This window comes from Channa argus, chromosome 17 (assembly GCF_033026475.1).
Source record: "Channa argus isolate prfri chromosome 17, Channa argus male v1.0, whole genome shotgun sequence".
In the NCBI taxonomy this organism is placed as follows: Eukaryota; Metazoa; Chordata; class Actinopteri; order Anabantiformes; family Channidae; genus Channa; species Channa argus.
Genome location: NC_090213.1, coordinates 8,212,866 through 8,231,481, shown reverse-complemented (window position 1 = coordinate 8,231,481; position 18,616 = coordinate 8,212,866). Strand labels below are relative to the sequence as shown.

The following is an 18,616-nucleotide window of genomic DNA, read 5'->3' as shown; positions in this document are numbered from 1 at the left end:
TTTTGGGTTGATCAGCTGTACCAAACACCCATTTCTTTTATCCATTTCACAAGGACACACTGGACAGGTACTATTTGCATGTATATAGATATATATCAAAAACACATCAACTGACATGTCATATTTAAAAAAAAAAAAAAAACACAACACTTCTGTTTTCTATTTGCACACAGAGTTCAAATCTCAGGAGACTACAAGTGAGCAAAAGGAACATGTCAAAATACATTTCCCAGCACACATTTCTATATTGCATACACATTTAATTGGGAGTGGAGATATGAAAAGTACTGATGGCTCACCTTTACATGATTTCTGTGGTAATAAGGGAAAATTCTGAGAATTTCAAAGGCCACCATATGGACTTTAATTCAGCAAAAACAGCCTGCTCACCTGCACAAAGCAGAGGACAGACAAGGTATGTAGTGAGTCATTCCCTACCCAGCTATGTTGGAGGATACCAGCTGGTACAGGTAAGCAGCAACCGGAGATCTTAATGGAGCTCAAACTTTCGAACACCAGGTCTTGGTTTGGTTATGCAAACTTAGCAAAATGTCCAGGAAATATAGAAACTTCCTCCGCGTGGATTGTGACAAGGTGCCGAACACATTCATAAAAACTTTAAGCAAATTTGTCAGAAAGCTTTCCAGTTCAGATTCACACAAGAGGATAATATTTCACCAGTGGCATACAGTGCTTACTTCTTCACAAAAGACCTAACCCTATTTGATGTTAAGGCATCCAAAATTATGACTTAACATTTAAAAAGGAGGTGACTGGGCCATTGAATTTCACTTAAAACTGTATACTATACCTAGTGCTATATCACAGCAGGTTTGAACTTAAAAACCAAAGTGAGACAGAAGTTCAGGCTGAAAATAAGATTATAAAACATCACATTTGTTAATTAACTACAGTCGGTCAAATAAAAAAAATATTATTACAGAAACTTACAAGTCTATCATCCATTTGACATATTTAGTATAGTTCAAACAGCACCTACAGAGAGCAATAGATCATTTCTAATAACTTAAATACTTAAATTATTATGTGATAAAATACTCTTCTGTTTGGAACCTAAAAGTAAGGAAATGTCAAAAATAAAAGGCAGACTCAATGACAACATGTCCATAGGCTAAACAAAATAACCTAATGATGTGTGCTCTGACTTTCAAGTTGTGTGCATGACCTTTTGGAGGAGATGGCGTCTCTCCGATCCCTTCAGTCCTGCTGGGAGAAGCTTTGGCACAGAAATACAGGGCAAAATGACGCATTACAACACAGTGCTAATGAGGGACACTCATGCAGGCCTCGCTCCAGTCCTGGAGGAGATTAGGTCAGTGAACCCCAACATGCATCGCCACCATACTGCCAGGGCAACGGACAATATAGACGGCAAAATGGCCGAGAAAATGCTGGGAGGGACAGGACAGATTGAAAGAGAGTAGGAATGATTGAAGGATTTTTCAGCCATAAAAAAAGGTGGCAACAAAAGAATAAAAGGCTAAGGCAAATTCATGAAGGGGTCAAAAACATAAGTGTCCAGCAAATGACAAAGATGATTTTGCCTGAAGTGGTAGTTTTCCAGCTTTTCCTCTGGGTTTCTCTGCTCCCTGCATCACAGAGACGACTCCACTTCTGTAGTGATGGCAACCTCAGGTTCTGACCGAGGGCCAACCTGAACAACTGCAGCCTGCTCTGAATTCTCACTGATCACCTCCAGAACTGAAGCACCGGCAGCCCTGCAGTCACTGCTCGCCTTCTTGTCAGAACCCGCGTTCTGTTTGTCCGCCGAACCACAGCACAGCTTGGGAGCACACTGAGTCCGACAGGAGAGCTCGCAGAGGGAGTCTCGTGACTCTGAGGTGAACGTAACAAACTCAGGCTGGATGGTGGTGGCGTGGATGCCCTCATTGTGGAAGAAGTCCTTAATGCGTTTGGCCACGTCCATGTAAGATGTGGGGTCATGGCACTTGATGTGAGCTGTGGCGATTATGCGGCTGCCGGCCAGCTGCCAGATATGCAGCTCATGGATGGCCAGCACACCATCCAGACTTAACAGCCGCTCATTGAGACGGTGCATGTTGATCTGCTTGGGCACGGTCTGCAGCAGAATGAGGGCTGACTCTTTAAGCAGCGGGTAGGTAGTATACAGCAGGATTCCCACCATGATGATGCAGAGAGTTGGATCCAGGTAGAGGACCCAGCAGGGACCAGCAAACGAGATAGCTGGCACAGTTGGATCCTCGAGGTTTACTAGCGTGTGATTTGAATGATGATGGTCCGTGCTATGGCTGTTAATACAGGGGTTCAAGCAAATCTCATCAGCTTTGCAGGGCTGCCACACAAAGGTAAAGATGACAGCAGTAAGAACCACGATGACGGAGCCCAGGGCATCACCCAACACGTGCAGGAAAACCCCGCGCATGTTGAGCTGGGACGCCGAGTCGTGGTCATGGTCCATGTCCTCAAAGTAGGTGTTGCCATTCATCTGCACCTCTGTGCTGTCTTTACAGCTGATTTCTGAAGATAAAATTAGGGAGATCGGTTTAATTTACTGGACCATGAAGTAAGTGTAAAATAATCAAATGGACTTTGACACAGAGATACTTATGTAATTTTTAAAACAGAAGCATAGGTGGCACCTTGACTGTAACTACAACTGAAATGCACGGAGAAAAAAAATACAACAGCCACAGGTCAACTGTTGTGTGAAACCAATGCTCTCAAATAAATAAATATTTTTAAAAAAAAATCATTCCAGAGGATGGATAATGCTATCAGTAGCAGTCCTGTAAGGTTATCAGCTCTAATTTGAACTGAGTGTCTTTATTCAAAGTGAAGAGACTATTATGTTTACATATTTTTGATTCTTTCTTTGGAACAATATTGTAGCTTTGCAGTGGAAAACTGCAACTCATACTTGTGACTGGGTTGTACAATTACATAACTGCTTGAGGCTGCAAAGTGAGGAAACACATCAGACCATTCTGGTGGATTATATGAGCAAAAAGTCATAGCATGCCAATCAACACCTTTCGCCTCGTCCCTTCAGGAGTCGCCACAGTAGTTTTAATGGCGCATGCCCTTCGTGCCACAACCCTCCTATTTTATCAGGGCTCCAGACCAGCACCAAGGTGGCCCTTGATGGCTGGCCGGGGCCACGCCTGGTGGGTCGGGATTCAAACCCACGGCCTTCTGCTTCCCAACCCAATTATCGACCAATGATCTACCAGGTCCCAGAAAAGTAATTCCATGTGAAAAAAACACTAAACACAACTACTCAAAAATAATTTGTATTCAGCAAATTGAATCAGTAATTGCAGGCAGCTAGGCAGTGAACATCTTACTGGTGAAAATGCACCAATGGCTGCTCTCTTCCATCCTGGAACATGACTGGGTCATTCATTTACAGATAAAGGTGTGTCAGGGGCTGTGGACTTCTTGGTTACATTGATGTATGACCCACTAAGTGGTCATTGCACAAAGAAATGGGGAGCACAGCCTCCATTAACTGAAACCGACAGAGTTTGGGAGAAAGTGTGTAGGACAAAATGGTTTGCGCTGTGTGTTTAACCCCTCAGTGAGAATGGATGTCGGATGGTAGGACATTAGTCAGACAGAAGGTTCCGTGCACACACCTGACAGCGGTTAATCTTTATAAAGCCTGAAACCTGAGGCGTCATCTTTTATGTCACCGGTGACCACGTTTCCATGGATAGAATAACCAAACAAGTATCTAAAAACACGCACAGTTGTCTGAATTCCACAGCAAAAGGAGAAAACAATAGGGGTTGAATCAGTCTACACCTGAGATAAAAGGTTTGTACTCTTGTTACCAAAAGAGATGTGAGGTCTGGCACGTGGTGGATTTGTAGTGCTTGGACACTTTATACTGGCCTGGCGTGTGCTCTTTGACAGAAAGTTACAAAATAAGATATGTTCTAAAAACACAATGAGTACAATACAGTGAAGATGTCCAAGTTATCCATACTTACCATTTATCGGTTTCACATCACCAGGGCTGTTGTGACTCCCCACCAAGTTGTTAGTCTCTTCCCCTGAGGACCCATTCCCAGCCTTCTGACACTTGCCAGGTTTACCCCTCTTGTTCTTATTCCCATGAGAGTGACCTCCGTGGGAATGTCCGTGGCCAGAACCGGCGTGCCCGTGAAACAAGCACAGCCCGAGCAAGTTAACCAGCAGCCCGGCGGCACCGACCACGGCTACCACCACTGGCCTTTCGATCTCGTGGGGCTCGGTGAACCGCTCGATCGCCTCCAGGACGATGGTGAAGCACAACGCCGTGAGGAAGACTGCGTTGACAAGAGCGCCCATCACCTCTGCCCGGATCCAGCCGAAGGTGTTTTTGTTGGTCGCGTGAGTTTTCTCAGCGAATCGCACAGCGACCAGAGCGACCACCAGCGCAATGACGTCCGACAGCATATGAAAGGAGTCCGACAGCATTGATAGGGATGCGGTCATCCGGCTGACCACCACTTCCACAACGAAAAACACAAAAGTCAATGAGAGCATACATAGTAGCCGGACACGATTAGGCTCGCAAGCCATTTTCCCGTCCCTCGCGGTCCTTCGAGTTTCTTGTAAAAAGTTAAATCACGTTTGAACGTGCGATCACTCCTACATCAGCTAGGCTAGCTTGTTCTCCGGCTCAACTCGGAGCTACCGACTTAACTACGTTAAGCTAGCTGGTACCCGGGACACAATACGATCACTGCTAAGAGCTTCTTCATTCGCCGTCGTTATCCAGCGGTGCTAGCATCTCACGCGGCTAGGTCAGACGACAGTCACGAGCTAAATGAATCCGAAAATTTAGTCAGGAAACCGTTTAAGTACACGCCGTTCTTTACCAACCTGTTCTAGACACGCTTGCCGACGAGCTCTGGTTTGCAGACGGCTGAAACTTTGCACCCGAGCCGGTAAACTTTCCACACGGAACACGGCACTAAAAAAAAAAAAAAAAAAACGCCCCCGAGGATTCCTATTGGCGGAGTGGTTACGAAGCAGAATCTGATTGGCAAGTTTTGCAATTCTAACCACTAAGTGGAGCATAAAAGCTAGACAACAGCGGTTGCTAAGCACGCCAACAGCAGCTGTAACCTCGCGATAAAGCTGGACAATATAAAACTATGCTTTATCCATAGAAAACATGTAAGTCGTAAACATATACGTTTTTGTGAATAGAGAAACACTTTAATCACGTTTTCACTAAAACTTGACCTTACTGAAGGACATGCCATAAAAAACAAAGGTGTCTCAGAATTTATAACTGACACGTTAGTTATTGCATTACATTTTAAAAAACGGGATTTGGTGTGTCGTAACAATCCTTCATACTTATGTCATTTCATTGTATAACATATTTACTTTACTGATGATAAACAGTCTTTATTTCAGTCTGTGTTTAATTTCTTTAAATGTTTTTAACTGAATTGACAGTTGAAAAACTACTACATAAATAATGGTTTATTTAAGACTTATTTAGCACTTTGCTTCATTTTAAAGTCCAAGTCTACTTAATTTGACAAAACTCTGACTTGACAGGTGTCCCCGCTACTTCCTCTAAATGTATTAATAAGACATTTAAGGTGTGAGTGGGCTTTTGCTACAATCTCTGGTTAAACTGGTTTCAAAGCACAGGCTGACTTTCATAGGCAGTGATGACCCCTTGTGGGAAGTTTTGGCGTCACTGTAACTGTGATTTATTTGTGATACAAGTGATGAAAAGCACTTAATCTATGTTGAGTGATTGCTTCGATAAACAACCAATTTATGAAACTGAAACTAACATTGGGATATTTTTATTCTCTAGTGTGATTTTTCTTTACATAAAAAGTCTAATCATTTTATATATATATAGCTAATACCTGTACATAGTTACATACATGTAGTTTTTCTCTACATTTCTAACTTCTATGAACAGTTTTATAGAAGTAAATAAATTCACAATCACTGATTCCACAAAGTTGTCATTTTTACTGTCACAGGCTCAGAAGTGTTTATAGTATTATCTTTCTCGATAAAATGAAAAATAATCCGATATCTTTTGCCTACTGCTATGCAGTTTGTGAATAAAAAAACGAAACAAATATATAGCAATAAAAATTGCAGTGCATTACTATCACAATAGCTGCCTATAACAAGAACACATCCACATCAAACTGCTAAACTAAATATCTGTCTGACACCACAAAGGTTGCTCACACATATGGAGCTTAGTTTACATCCAGTTATTTTGACTCATAGCTTTCATTGGCTTTTACACTAGGTCACAGGTTGGTATCATCTGTATTGATCAGCGGATGCCGAGTATCTGCCTGCTCTTGAACTGACAGGCCTTTTCCACCTCATTCAGTGTTTGGGCACGCAGATTGGCCGCATGCAACCTCCTCAGCATCAGCTCCTGGGAAGTCGCACTCTGACAATTATCAGGTAACTGGTTCTCTTTGCTCTCTTTAGCAAAGTGGACCTTCTTCTTGCCAGGGGAGAGGTTCTCCACATCTAGGACCAGACAGTAAGCAATCACTGATTAGCTGAGATCACCAGGCAACCCAAACATTAGTCTTTGCAATCCAACATACATTTTAGATTGTCATGAGTGTTATTTAAAATATTTCTAAAAATGTAGACTTTAATTTATTGGCATATAAACACATTATTTACATGATTCAGGAATTGTTATAAAACTTCATTAAAAACATCCACATTGCAAACAGAAATTATAAACACAGTTCAGTTCTTGTCTCAGTTCATTAAGTCCAGAGGCCTTCTTCCAATTCCCATACCTATGTCTTTGCTGTAGAATGGTGCCAGGTCCCTCTGTTGCTGGAGAGGGTTGTAATTCTTCAGTAAACTCTGAGCTCTATAAAACAAAATTAGCATTAACTGATTGTAATAATCGGTTAACAAGATAGATATAGTACAAAAACTAAAAGTGGTTAAATAAATATGAGATTGTGTCATTAATGTCTCCAGTGTTACCTTGCAAGCCTCTCATTTGAGAGCCGTTCGCGAACACAGAGTTCCTGCTCCCTTTCTGCCATGAAATGTAGAAGAATAGCCTAAGCATTGGGATTGGTAGCACTTATGGGTCAAGCATGATTAACAGTTTCTTAATTGCATGCACTTTAGATATTTTTTAGAACATATTTACTTTTCAAAACAATCTTCACGGTAGGTGTTGTAGCCATCCAACGTAAGTCAACATTTGATTGTACTTGAACACTCACGTTACGGGCAACATGTCCAAACCTGCACCAGTGGCAAAATGTTCACCAACACTAACACTGTAATCCATGTTTTTAGTTTTCTTATTACAGGCATATTGCATTGTATAGTTATTTCATTACTCAGCAATGCTAATCTGTTATCACTCTCTTCAAAATTAAGTTTATCCTAGGCGTGAAATGCCCTGAGCCCCGCTGCAGATCAGCCGGTCTGCAAGTAAGAAGAGTAGGAATAAAACTCTTACTCTCTAGCCTCTCTTCACGCTCTTTTAGTGCCTTTTCTCTCTCTCGCAGTGCTTGTTCCCTGAGTCTGAGTTCTCCAGCACATGTGGGGGCCTGTTCAGCCACCCTTTGAAGGGCACAATCAGAGTCCGCCGACCTCCTTCGAAGCCGCAACCCTGCCCTCCTCTGCTCCTCAGAAACCACATCAGCCAACAGACTGCTCTGAAGGATAGATTCCACAGATGGCCTGAGATAGTCCTGAAAAGTGTCAAAACAATGTGTCCTTAATCAAAACACAGAAAGGTGCCGGTATACTCTCCTTCAAAATTAACGTTCATCTTAAGGATACGGTTATTAAATAATAAATTTCCCACCTTTAAATTAAGCATTTTGCTGAGTAAAGTGTTCAGTTTCTCAGAGTATCGATATGGGATTCTTCTGAACTTTCCCTCTCTGATCTTTTCTGCCAGTTCTTTTTGATTATAAGCAGTAAATGGAGGCCTAAAAAGGAATAAAAAACATGTTTAGCTTTGCAGTTACTGTAACAAAACCAGCTGCTGGACACATCAGTCAGGAAACTTACGATAATGCACAGAGTTCATACAGCAAACATCCAAGTGACCAAATATCTGACTTCTCATTGTATGACATCCGGTTTATTTGTTCCTGAAAGAAAATCTTGACATTGAGTGCAGTGTTCTCTTTAAAAAAAAAAAAAGGAGAGTTAAGAGATCAGGAAAATGCTTCTAATATTACATAACAAGTTCCAAGAAAATTAAAGCTACAGTATATAACCTTTGGGAAACGAGCTAGCTGAACCATGAGAATCTAATATGCACTGGAAGAGACGCTCCTAAGGTTGTTGTGAGAATGCTTCTGACTCTGACAATTGCCTGTTGTGCATTACGTGTGAAAACAAAACTTCAGACAATGTTCTGAGCCGATTTCTGTTCATATTTCAAGTTCATATTTGAAAGAGGCTATAGATTGCACAAGGTACCCTTTCACATCAGCATGTGACACATGGGAGGTTATCTCTGCACTACTGCCAGTGCTGTTGTGAGAGTCTGTGTCTACAAATTAATAAATAAAAGTTAATACTGTAGCTTTAAAAACTCACTGGAGACATGTAGTAAGGTGTCCCAACAAAAGTCTTGGCAAAACTGGTGTCATGATTCAAGATCCTTGCCAGACCGAAATCACCAAGCTTCACATTCTGTCTGATGTCGAGGAAGATGTTTGCTGGTTTCAGGTCTCGATGAAGAACCGTGGCTCTGCCATCGCTACGTCTGTGGCACTCTTTGAGTGCCAACATAAGCTGTGCCATGACTCGCAGGATAAACTGCTCTTCCAAATAGCGTCTGTCACAGTTAAACAAAAATATATACATATTAAAAAAAATGAAAACATGACAAATTACATATGCCTTTTTATACACAATCAAAGTTTTCCTGTATATCTTGGCCAAATGCAGGCCCAAACAATTTGAATTTCCAGAAGGTTGAAAGGTTCACCTTTCCTTGATGCAGTGGCTGATGAGACTGGCAAGGTCCCCACCCTCGCAATACTCCATCACAATGTACAGCGTGGTGTTAGTCCGGTCTATGATGCGGTCATAATATCTCACTATGTTTGGATGCTTGAGTTCCCTCAGGAGGTTAACCTCTGACACAAGCATCTGTTTCTCACTTTCTCCCATGGTGCCATAGTCCAGCTCCTTCCACACAAGAATCTACAATAACACTAGTTTAATTAACCAGAGGAGCAGATTTAAAAAATGAAAGAACTCATCCCTTAGAGAGGGCTGAAGTCATCAATCAGGAGATAGTGGACATCCAGTGGAAAAATCAAGACAGTAATTCACATCAGATTCCAGAGACCACTGGGAAACTGGTACTGGGATGACAAGACAGAAGCCTCTGAGATGCAACTGAAAGCTCTTGGAAAGACCCACAGACCGTCATGAATTCCATGTTCAAAGGGTGACTTCACCAATTTTCAACTTGCTTCCATGGCCTTAGTTCGGGGTGTAAATGTACATGAATGCTTTTAAACTTCCCCCTGACTTCCCTTTATTAAACTACTTCTCTTAAGCAGCAGCAGAACAATAGACCTCACTCATTGTGAACCATTTTTCTGTTGTCACTAGTTACACTAGTGTGACCATAACGAACGTGGGTTTAAATTATACATCAAAACACGTGTTTGCATAAATATTCCAAATGATTTTTACAGGTGCTACTATATAATGTGAAGCAGCAAAACCAAATAATTACCAGATTAAATTATTACTGTGGGCATATTAGTTATAAGTTACCTGGTCACTAGCGCGGCAGCTAACTTTTATACTAACGTCATTGTTAGAAGGTTAAAGTACACTGACAGATCAGACAATATGCAAGTTAGGTGAAGGTTACTCACTTTCCCGTCCGATTTCCGTTTTATTTTTTGGCACTTTCCATAGGAACCTGAGCCTATAGTGAAAAGCACCTCGTAGTCTTCAACACGGGACGGCATCTTGTTTTCAAGCGAGTGTAACGTTAGAAATCAGCTGACGTTTGACTGATAGACCAACTAGCCGACTAGTCAACGTTAAATTTAAAATAAAAATTTCGGTTTACTCCTTTCACAAGGACACATGCCTATAAAGATGCTTAAATGACCAAATATTTGTTTGGTCTCACTGCTCGTTTTCCCAGGTGTGTTGCAGTTAACAAAACAGAAAGCGCTTCCTCTCGGTTTAAATTGGTGCCGATATGCTCGAACGTGATTGGCCCGCTGTCCTCACACACTGACTTCTGTTTGGTTAATGTGGAGATGCACGTCGGGAAGTTGCTAAGCGCTTAAAAAACCGCGAGAGTTGAGCGGGTCGATGACGAGTTGCTCCACCGTCCACACAGTGGCGCTAAAACACACAGAACAATCCTCTGTGTTTGGATAAGTTTGATCCCATATTGCATTTATTACAGTGAAAGGACAAAAAATGAGACATTATAACAGATTATACATAACAAACAGCATCAATGCAGAACACCTAAATTCAAAATAGTTTTCAGAAACAACAAAGAAGAGTCTACATCATAGCAACATTAAAGTGACAGAATAAAGAAAAACATGCAAATTAATGCTAAAGATTCTCTCCATTTATGGTTGATAAATACAGTTGTTGAGTTTCTCAAAAGTAAGGGAAAACAATGTCACAAATAACTTGCAAAGAGTAGTAAACAGATAAAATGATAAATCACCCTTTTTTGCTGTCTTTAAAACAGCACTAATACTCTTTAGCCCACTTACACACAGTTTTTCAAAGACCTTTGTAGTTCTAGTCATCTTGGAGAATTTGCTATAATAAATCTCTGAATTTAGGGCTGTCTTAGTGTCTACTGTCTCTTCATGGAACCCCACACTAACTCTGGCTCTGATCACGGGTATTAGGGCTCTCTGGGAGGGGGACCATCTGTTTTGGGATTCCCTGTTCTTCTTGCTGATGAAGATAGTTCTTTCTGCCTGTGGCTGTATTTTTAGGGTCATTGTCATGGTGCAGATAAATTTAGGACCAAACAGATAGTGGCATTGTGTAATCTAAATGCATACATAAAGTGCACAATTTTTTAATGGTTGATCAGTGGCATGTTCAGAATTTATCTAAATTCTGCAAAAGCACACAATTGATGAACAATTTCTCTTAATAAATACAGCAATCATTCCTCAGCACACAGGCCAGATTATGACTTTCGACATTTGTCTCATGGCACAGGTAAAGTAAACACCTAAATATAGTGGAATCATAACACACTGCGAAAAAAATGCAATATGATTATAAAGCCTGGACAATCTGAAATCTCATAAACACTTATTCTAATAAGCTCTAAAGATGATTTTCTAATGCTCTAGTGGAATGTGATGTTGATAAAAAACACTGAGGTTTGGACCTGTCCGGCTTCAGTCTGTTCTGAGTGTTGCCAATAATGTTTAAAGTTCCCAGAATTTATAAGAAACCACCTTCATCAAAGTTGCAATGAAAAAAAACGAAACTTTATGCTGTAACAATCTATATAAAAAAAAACAGGCACAGACTTTTCTCTGTTACAGACTTTACAGAGAAGCCTGAAAAACAAAAATTATTGTAAACGTGCTGAACGCCACCTATTGTATGCATAATTTTAAGGGCCGAAGGATCCCAATAAACTGATGGTGTCTGTGATAGTTTGATATTTTTCATCGCTTAGTCATATACATTTTACACAATGATCATTGGTCAGAAAAGGCAGTTGATCTTCTTAAAATAAAAATTGCGCTGAGATGTAAAGTGTGATGCACATTAATGGGAGCACTTGGGATCCAGCTCTTCAAACAAACCTTGCTGCTCCTTTGATATTCAAAAGCAGTTGGAGTGCATTTACAGAGGTGGAAAAAGTGAGAAACAGCTTTCTCTAGGCAACGCACCCAGACCAAAATGCTTCTCAAGAAAGAGTACAAAAGAGAAGCTGAATAAAGCTAAGGCAAGAATAGCTCACTAAAAATACCCTGGTAAGTTTTGAGCATAAATCATAAATCATCTAAATTAGCACACTGCTCAAGCTCGAAACAGTTCTTGCAAACCCTTGGATGAGTCAGGAAACTAGAAGAAAAAAATTGTCTCATAAGAACTGAAGCAGACATATATAATACAAGGCAGTGCTAAACTAAACAGAATTGTTTTATTTTGTGCTTGCTGACAGTAACTGGTTCCACAGGGCTTTGTTCACCTTAGTGTGTAATCCCCTAGTTACTCCTTAATACACAAAAAGGTCGCAGCCTGTCATTGGGGCAGTTTCCATGGCTGCGTGCATAAGACATGAAGGAGGCTGATGCTTGTTTTATTGTCGCTGGTCATATGGTTTGAGCAGCAGGACCACTTGAAGACTTGCCATCTGAGAGCAGCGACGTGCTGCGACCTCTCACTCTGATCCTCTTTCTGGGTATCACATATGTCATCACCATAAACAGTCTGTCCGATATGGAAATTTAATATTGTATAGTGTGCAGGACATTGCAGATTTGGTTGAAATTAAAATTAACCCCTAACAATTTTCTGAATCAATAAATAATAAAAGCAATAAAAATTGTGATTTTTGTAATTTTCAAATAGCTTCTTTTGGTTTTACTTTTCTGGACTATACAGTACTTTGGTACTGCTCTTTGGTTGACCAATTACCAAATATTAAAGAACTGTGAAAAAGATATTATTTTTCATTAGAATGTGTGATTCCTGCCTGAGATAACTGCAGTTTCAGTCAATAATTGTTCCTGTGAGTGGGACAGATGTGGGGTTCAGATGATCCTTTCAGGCCTCTCTGCTCCCAGCACCACACACCACTAAGAGAGCGGGCGTCCGAGCCGGTCTGTCAGTCTACCTCTGCAAAGGTCACTTCTACAAAGAGCTGGAGGAGTTTGGACATCAGCCAGGAACAGTCAGGGGGGCCAAGCGGAAAACTGACAGCTAGAAACAACGGAGACAGTCGGCTGCCCGAGGCCACGCTGACGTCAGATGCCCTGTTAAATGGCCAGGAGTTGAGAAGGAGAGACAGACGGCTACATCCCATATTAACCCTCTCCCCTGTGCTGGGGTGACAGTGGTGCTGTAATGGGAGTCACAGGAGGCTTATGGTTCTCATGTCACCTCTGACTCCCATTTCTGTTGGCGCAGTTTTAGTCAAACACCATTTTTCAAGCAGGACACACACATAAGAGTGAGATAAGCGATTTCATCACACACCTGAAGTTTTTTCTTCATGACATTAAATGAGTAACTGAAATATCAAAATAAGAGTTGGACATTTTTGGGGAAAAGGTTTTTTTTTTCTCTCTTTCCGTTTGACTGTTGGCTCCTCCTGCGGTAAGCGTCTTGTGTCACTTCCTGTTTCTGCCGAAGGACTGTTCACTGACCAATCGTGCTCTTGCTTTACTTAAGTAAGTGATTCCTTTACAGAAGAATTACGCTTGTGTTACACAAGCACCCGCTCTCCTCCTTCTCTCTTGCCACCGGTCTAGCGTAGCCCCTGTTAGCTGAGCGCCCGGCACTTCCCGAGCACACGGGAAGCCAGTGACGAAGCCTGGGTGACGCTTCGTGAGAGATCTAAACCGAAACAGACGCCCGAGGTTCATCAACAGTCGGCTCACGTTTCAAATCGATTTTCCCCCCACTCAGCGACACACCCGCCGCGAAACCAACTCTGGTAATTGGCAGCTCTATAGTCAGCATCCAGCGGACCTGGCCAAATGTCATCCCGGGGCCTGAACGTTGAATCGTCTTTGAAACTCAGTAAGATTGTTATTCACACGGGAGTTAATGACGCGCAGATACGCAAACAGCAGGTCACTAAAATTAATGTTGGATCGGTTTGTATCTTTGCTAAAACAATATCGGACTCCGTAGTTTTTTCTGGGCCCCTGCCAAATCTGACCAGTCCACTGGCCGTCTAGGTGGTGTCCAGCAAACGATGTGGGCTATGAAGATGATTGGAAACCTTCTTGGGGAAAACCTGGGCTAATCAGGAGAGACGGCGTCCACATCCTATTTTAGATGGTGCAGCTGTCTTACCCAGAAATATGTCTGGTTTTATTAGAAATCGAGAAGTATGACAATCCAGAGTCTAGGATTCGGGGATAAATTACATAAACTAAAAAAAAAAATAAGATGAGGAGTTAATCATGATAACCAAATAAAAGTTAAGACAACTGATCTTATAGAACAAAACTCTTAAAACAATTAAACGTGGAATATTAAATATCAGCTCTCTCTCATCACAATCTCTATAATAAGCGATCATCAATTCGATTTATTTGGTCTTAACTGAAACTTGGTTACGGCGGGAAAAAAATGTCAGTTTAAATGAGTCAACCTCCCCAAGTCATATTAATTATCATGGTCCTAGAAGCACAGGCCGAGGTGGAGGAGTAGCAAACATACATAGACTCATAGAACTCGTTTGAGAGCCTTACTCTTAGCCTTTCACACACAAACTCCAAAACCACTATTATTTGTTATTGTGTACCGTCCTCCAGTTTCTTATTCAGTTTTTGACAGAATTTTCAGATTTTCATTTAAAGTCATCATAGTGTGTGACTTTAACATTCATGCAGATGTTGACAGTAACTGCCTCAACACTATTTAATTCATTACTGGATTCAATTAGTTTTTCCCAAAATGTAAATAAACCCACTCACTGTTTTAGTCACACCCTAGACCTTGTCCTTACATACAGCATTGAAACTGATAATGTAACAATATTTCTTTTATTTCTTCATAATTCATATATATGAATATATTATCATAATTCTCTTCTGTCTTACCAGTTTCTAATAACATTTCAATTTAAAATAATGGACTATACAGCAGTTAGAAATGTCTTCCACTACAGCAGTTGCTTAAGTGAAAATGCTGTGAATGAATTTAAAGAAGTTATTCTTTCATCATTTGCTTCAACATGTTTCCATACAATGGAGAGTAGCAACCTTAAATGTACAATACTCAACCTCACTATGTACAATACTCAATACTGTTACCCCTCTGAAAAAGAAGCCAGTAAACCAGAAGAGGTGAACTTCATGGTATAGCTCACAAACCCGCAACTTAAAGCAGGAAACACAAAAGCTAGAAAGGAAGTGGTGTTCGACTTATTTAGAAGAATCCCATTAAGCCTGGAAAGCAGTTCAAAAATGCACAAAAAAAAAAGCCCACTGTGATGCCAGAACAGCATATTATTCATCATTAATAGAGGAAAACAAGAACAACCCCCAGTTTCTTTTGACTAAGAGCCATAGTTCTGTTAAGCCAAGTATTCCCTTGACTCTGAGCAGCAATGACACCATGACTTTCTTTATGAATAAACTTGTAGGTATTAGAGAAAGCATTCGCCATATCCTCCCCCCAAATATTACAGATAGATCTTCATGTACAACAGTGGTAGAATCATCAATAAGGCCCAAATCCTTCTTAGACTGCTTTTTACCCATAGATCTCACTGAGCCAACTTCAATCAATTATTGCCTCATCTAAACTAACAACCTGTCTGCTAGACCCTATTCCAACTAGACTGCTCAAGGAAACACATTTATATTAGATATCATTAATCTATCTTTAGAAACAGGCTATGTACCACAGGCCTATAAAGTAGCTGTTATCAAACCACTACCTAAAAAACCCCGTCTTGACCCTGGTGTTTTAGACAATTACAGACCAATATCCGCTCTCCTACTTCTCAGGACAATCTGTAACATGGGATGTGAGAAATGTTTTTCTGATTTGTGTGAATTTGCGCTCTTGTGATTTGTTTTATTCATGCATCCAATTCATCCTTTTTCCTCCTTTCTATGTGTGACTAAGTATTTGCATGTGCGCCTGAGCATTTGACCAGCTGTCACTGTCACACCCATCATGCTCTCTCATGTCAGCAGGAACATAAGAGACTGCGATGCCAGCGGCTGCCGCAGTGACATTCAACCTGGCTCGATTCTCTCCAGAGCTGCATGTTTTAGTGCTTGCTGACTCAAGGGAAGCTGCTATCACTGTGGCATTCGCGAGGTAGCAGGCATCAAAGCATGACATTGAGGACCTTGGGGAGCAGTGCCCGTGAAGGAGTTCATTACAGGTATTCAAGGTGGCACACTGGTGCGTCTGTAGAGGACAGACACGTTCCTCTGGACACCTATGTGACTGTAGACTGTGGTTGACCATAGAAGGAGAATTCGAGCTTGTCCTGAGAAGTAGGATTTGCAGGGTGATACACCACCTATTTTAATCTGGTCACTGCATTCAGCATTAGCCACTATAGCTCAGGCCTTTTGGTAAGATGGTGGGGCACATTTTAGCCCCATTTTCCAGCTCCATTGCTGCCACTTTTGTTATTCACATTGGCTGCCTGCCTGAGGTTGTACCAGCCTTCCACACACCAATCCAACTGATACAGAAAAGCAGACGCTGGCACATAATGCTGGCTTTAGTTTCCAGTTGATCCTCTGGATCTTTTAGAATATTTTTTTAAAAGTCAAATTAGTGGTTTCCATGTTTTTTTGCTAGGGCCTCACAGACTCACACCTGATTCATGGCATCGATGGAAACACCTGACTCCAATTTAGCCTTCAAATTAACTGACAATCCTAGAGGTTCACATACTTTTGCCATACACAATTAACGTATCATAGATTGGATCACTTACACAATGAATAGGTAAGCTAGATTTAGGATTTTAGGAAAATCTGATCACATTTATCAAGTCTGGTCATATTTAAGCAGAAATTAAGAAAATCTAAAAGGGTTGACAAACTCTGAAGCACCACTACACAGTCCACGGCTTTCGGCTTGTCCCTTCAGTGGTCGTCACAGCAGAACATGTTCCGCAAATTGCCGTGTTTTTTTTTTCTTCTCCAAGCTGGATGCACTTCCTGCCGCAACCCTTCCTTTTTATCAAGGCTCGGGACTGGCACCACAGTGGAGTGGTGGGGCCACACCTGGTGGGGTGGGATTTTATCCCGCGGCCTTCTGGACCCCGACCCGATGCTCCACCCATTGAGCCACCAGGCGCCCACCACTACCGCTCAAGAGTTTTTTTTAATGCAGGACTTCTTTTAGCATTTAAACGTATATTGTTGTTCTGATTGTGTTTGTAAAACATCTAAAATACTTTTTCCACTTTAGCCTCTTTCCAAGGTAACTGCGATTCACACAATCAACAGCTCACCACTGTCAGGGCTGAAATTAGACCTCTGTTATAAAAAACAGTGACTTTCAACAGCAGTTACTCACACTACAGTTAAACAACAGCTTCAGCAATAAGCAAACACAAGATGCAGTCACCTGGGGAGAGAAGAGAAAAGTTGACATTTGCACTTGTAGATAAGAAAGGAACCCTGTAGTAAAGTGCAACTTAAAAGCAGTGTGGATGGAGGATTTTTGCAGGATAAATTTAGAAATAAATTCCGCCAGATACACATGGTCTTCCCTGAATTTCTTTTCCCTGAATTAATTTGTCTTACCTGATAGGTGGAGGTGCAAAAGGTATTCAGACCTTTTACTTTAGTAACATATGTACATAATATTCGACTTTTGGGTGAAATTCATAGAAAATGTAAAAAGTTGCTGCAGTGATATTATATCATGGAAGTAGAGCATTTAAGTAGAAACATGCAATGGTAATTTTTTTCAGCTCAAAGTAAACAAAAGTTAACAACAGTGGTGGGTGTCAAATACCCCTAACTTTTTGTAAGTGGTGTATGCTTGAAGTACCAAAAGTGCAGCTCAATAGATTTTTTTAAAATATAAATTATTTCACAGTTAAGCATGAATTTTTTTGTTTCAGTCAAAAGGTTCATTTAGCAACTGATGTTACTATAAGATCGTAATTATCGTGGTTAAGTTTCTTTCTGAATCTGGTGGGTGAGTGTAATTATGATTCAAAGTTAGGTACATTGGGGGATATGAGATTGGACTAAAGAGATTTGCTGAAAGATAATGTATGTACAGCTATATGTAAAGCTCAGTTATAGAATTGGTGACTTGACATTAAAAAGAAAGAAGGGTGACTATAGAACAAGACAGGGTTTTTGCTTAATGTGTGTACATTGTTCTTTAACTCTGGGTTTGGTGAAGCATTTTTAAATACATGAAAGCATTAACATTGATCAGTTTTTAGGGAATCTATGTTTGCCCAAAGTAAATGGTGATAAGACCGTAACAAAACTGTGTACCTGTGTCCTCAAAGAGTTTCACTTTGTCTTCTATTGCCCTTTATATTGGGAAATACTTTCAACTTTGTACCATATTGAAAACAAAATCTGATTTTATTTATATGGCCCATGCACAAAGACATGGCTGTTTACATATGAAATAATTGAGTTTCCCAGTTATTAGATTTAACATAAATCTGTAAATGTTATTATTTAGATAGACAGATGAAAATGAGATGTTTTGACCTTCTATTCATTGTTTAGCCATTTGTCTAAAGAGGTTTAAAATAAAAAAACATTATTTCTGGTAAATCAACATGTAATTGTTTGTGTGGTCCCTTAATCTCCACTTGTGTAATTGAGTAGAAGCGTTTGAAATAATAAAGAGCTGCTGCATAAAATCAATTAGCCAACAGAAAATGTGGAAAGCAAAGGTAAAAGAA

At 40.7% G+C, this 18,616-nt stretch overlaps 2 protein-coding genes across 2 annotated transcripts; both read right to left on the bottom strand.

Annotated features, from left to right (window-relative positions):
• slc30a1a (solute carrier family 30 member 1a) lies at window positions 1–4,945 on the bottom strand. Its single transcript, XM_067482424.1, has 2 exons — window positions 3,996–4,945; window positions 1–2,520 (listed from the first exon to the last, which is right to left on the bottom strand). The coding sequence occupies exons 1-2, from the start codon at window positions 4,567–4,569 to the stop codon at window positions 1,616–1,618; spliced, it is 1,479 nt and encodes a 492-aa protein (XP_067338525.1). The 5' UTR covers window positions 4,570–4,945; the 3' UTR covers window positions 1–1,615.
• An 842-nt stretch (window positions 4,946–5,787) lies between these two features.
• nek2 (NIMA-related kinase 2) lies at window positions 5,788–10,215 on the bottom strand. Its single transcript, XM_067483020.1, has 9 exons — window positions 9,888–10,215; window positions 8,981–9,198; window positions 8,587–8,827; window positions 8,050–8,132; window positions 7,841–7,967; window positions 7,490–7,724; window positions 7,000–7,054; window positions 6,804–6,880; window positions 5,788–6,519 (listed from the first exon to the last, which is right to left on the bottom strand). The coding sequence occupies exons 1-9, from the start codon at window positions 9,981–9,983 to the stop codon at window positions 6,314–6,316; spliced, it is 1,338 nt and encodes a 445-aa protein (XP_067339121.1). The 5' UTR covers window positions 9,984–10,215; the 3' UTR covers window positions 5,788–6,313.
• Window positions 10,216–18,616: the final 8,401 nt, after the last annotated feature.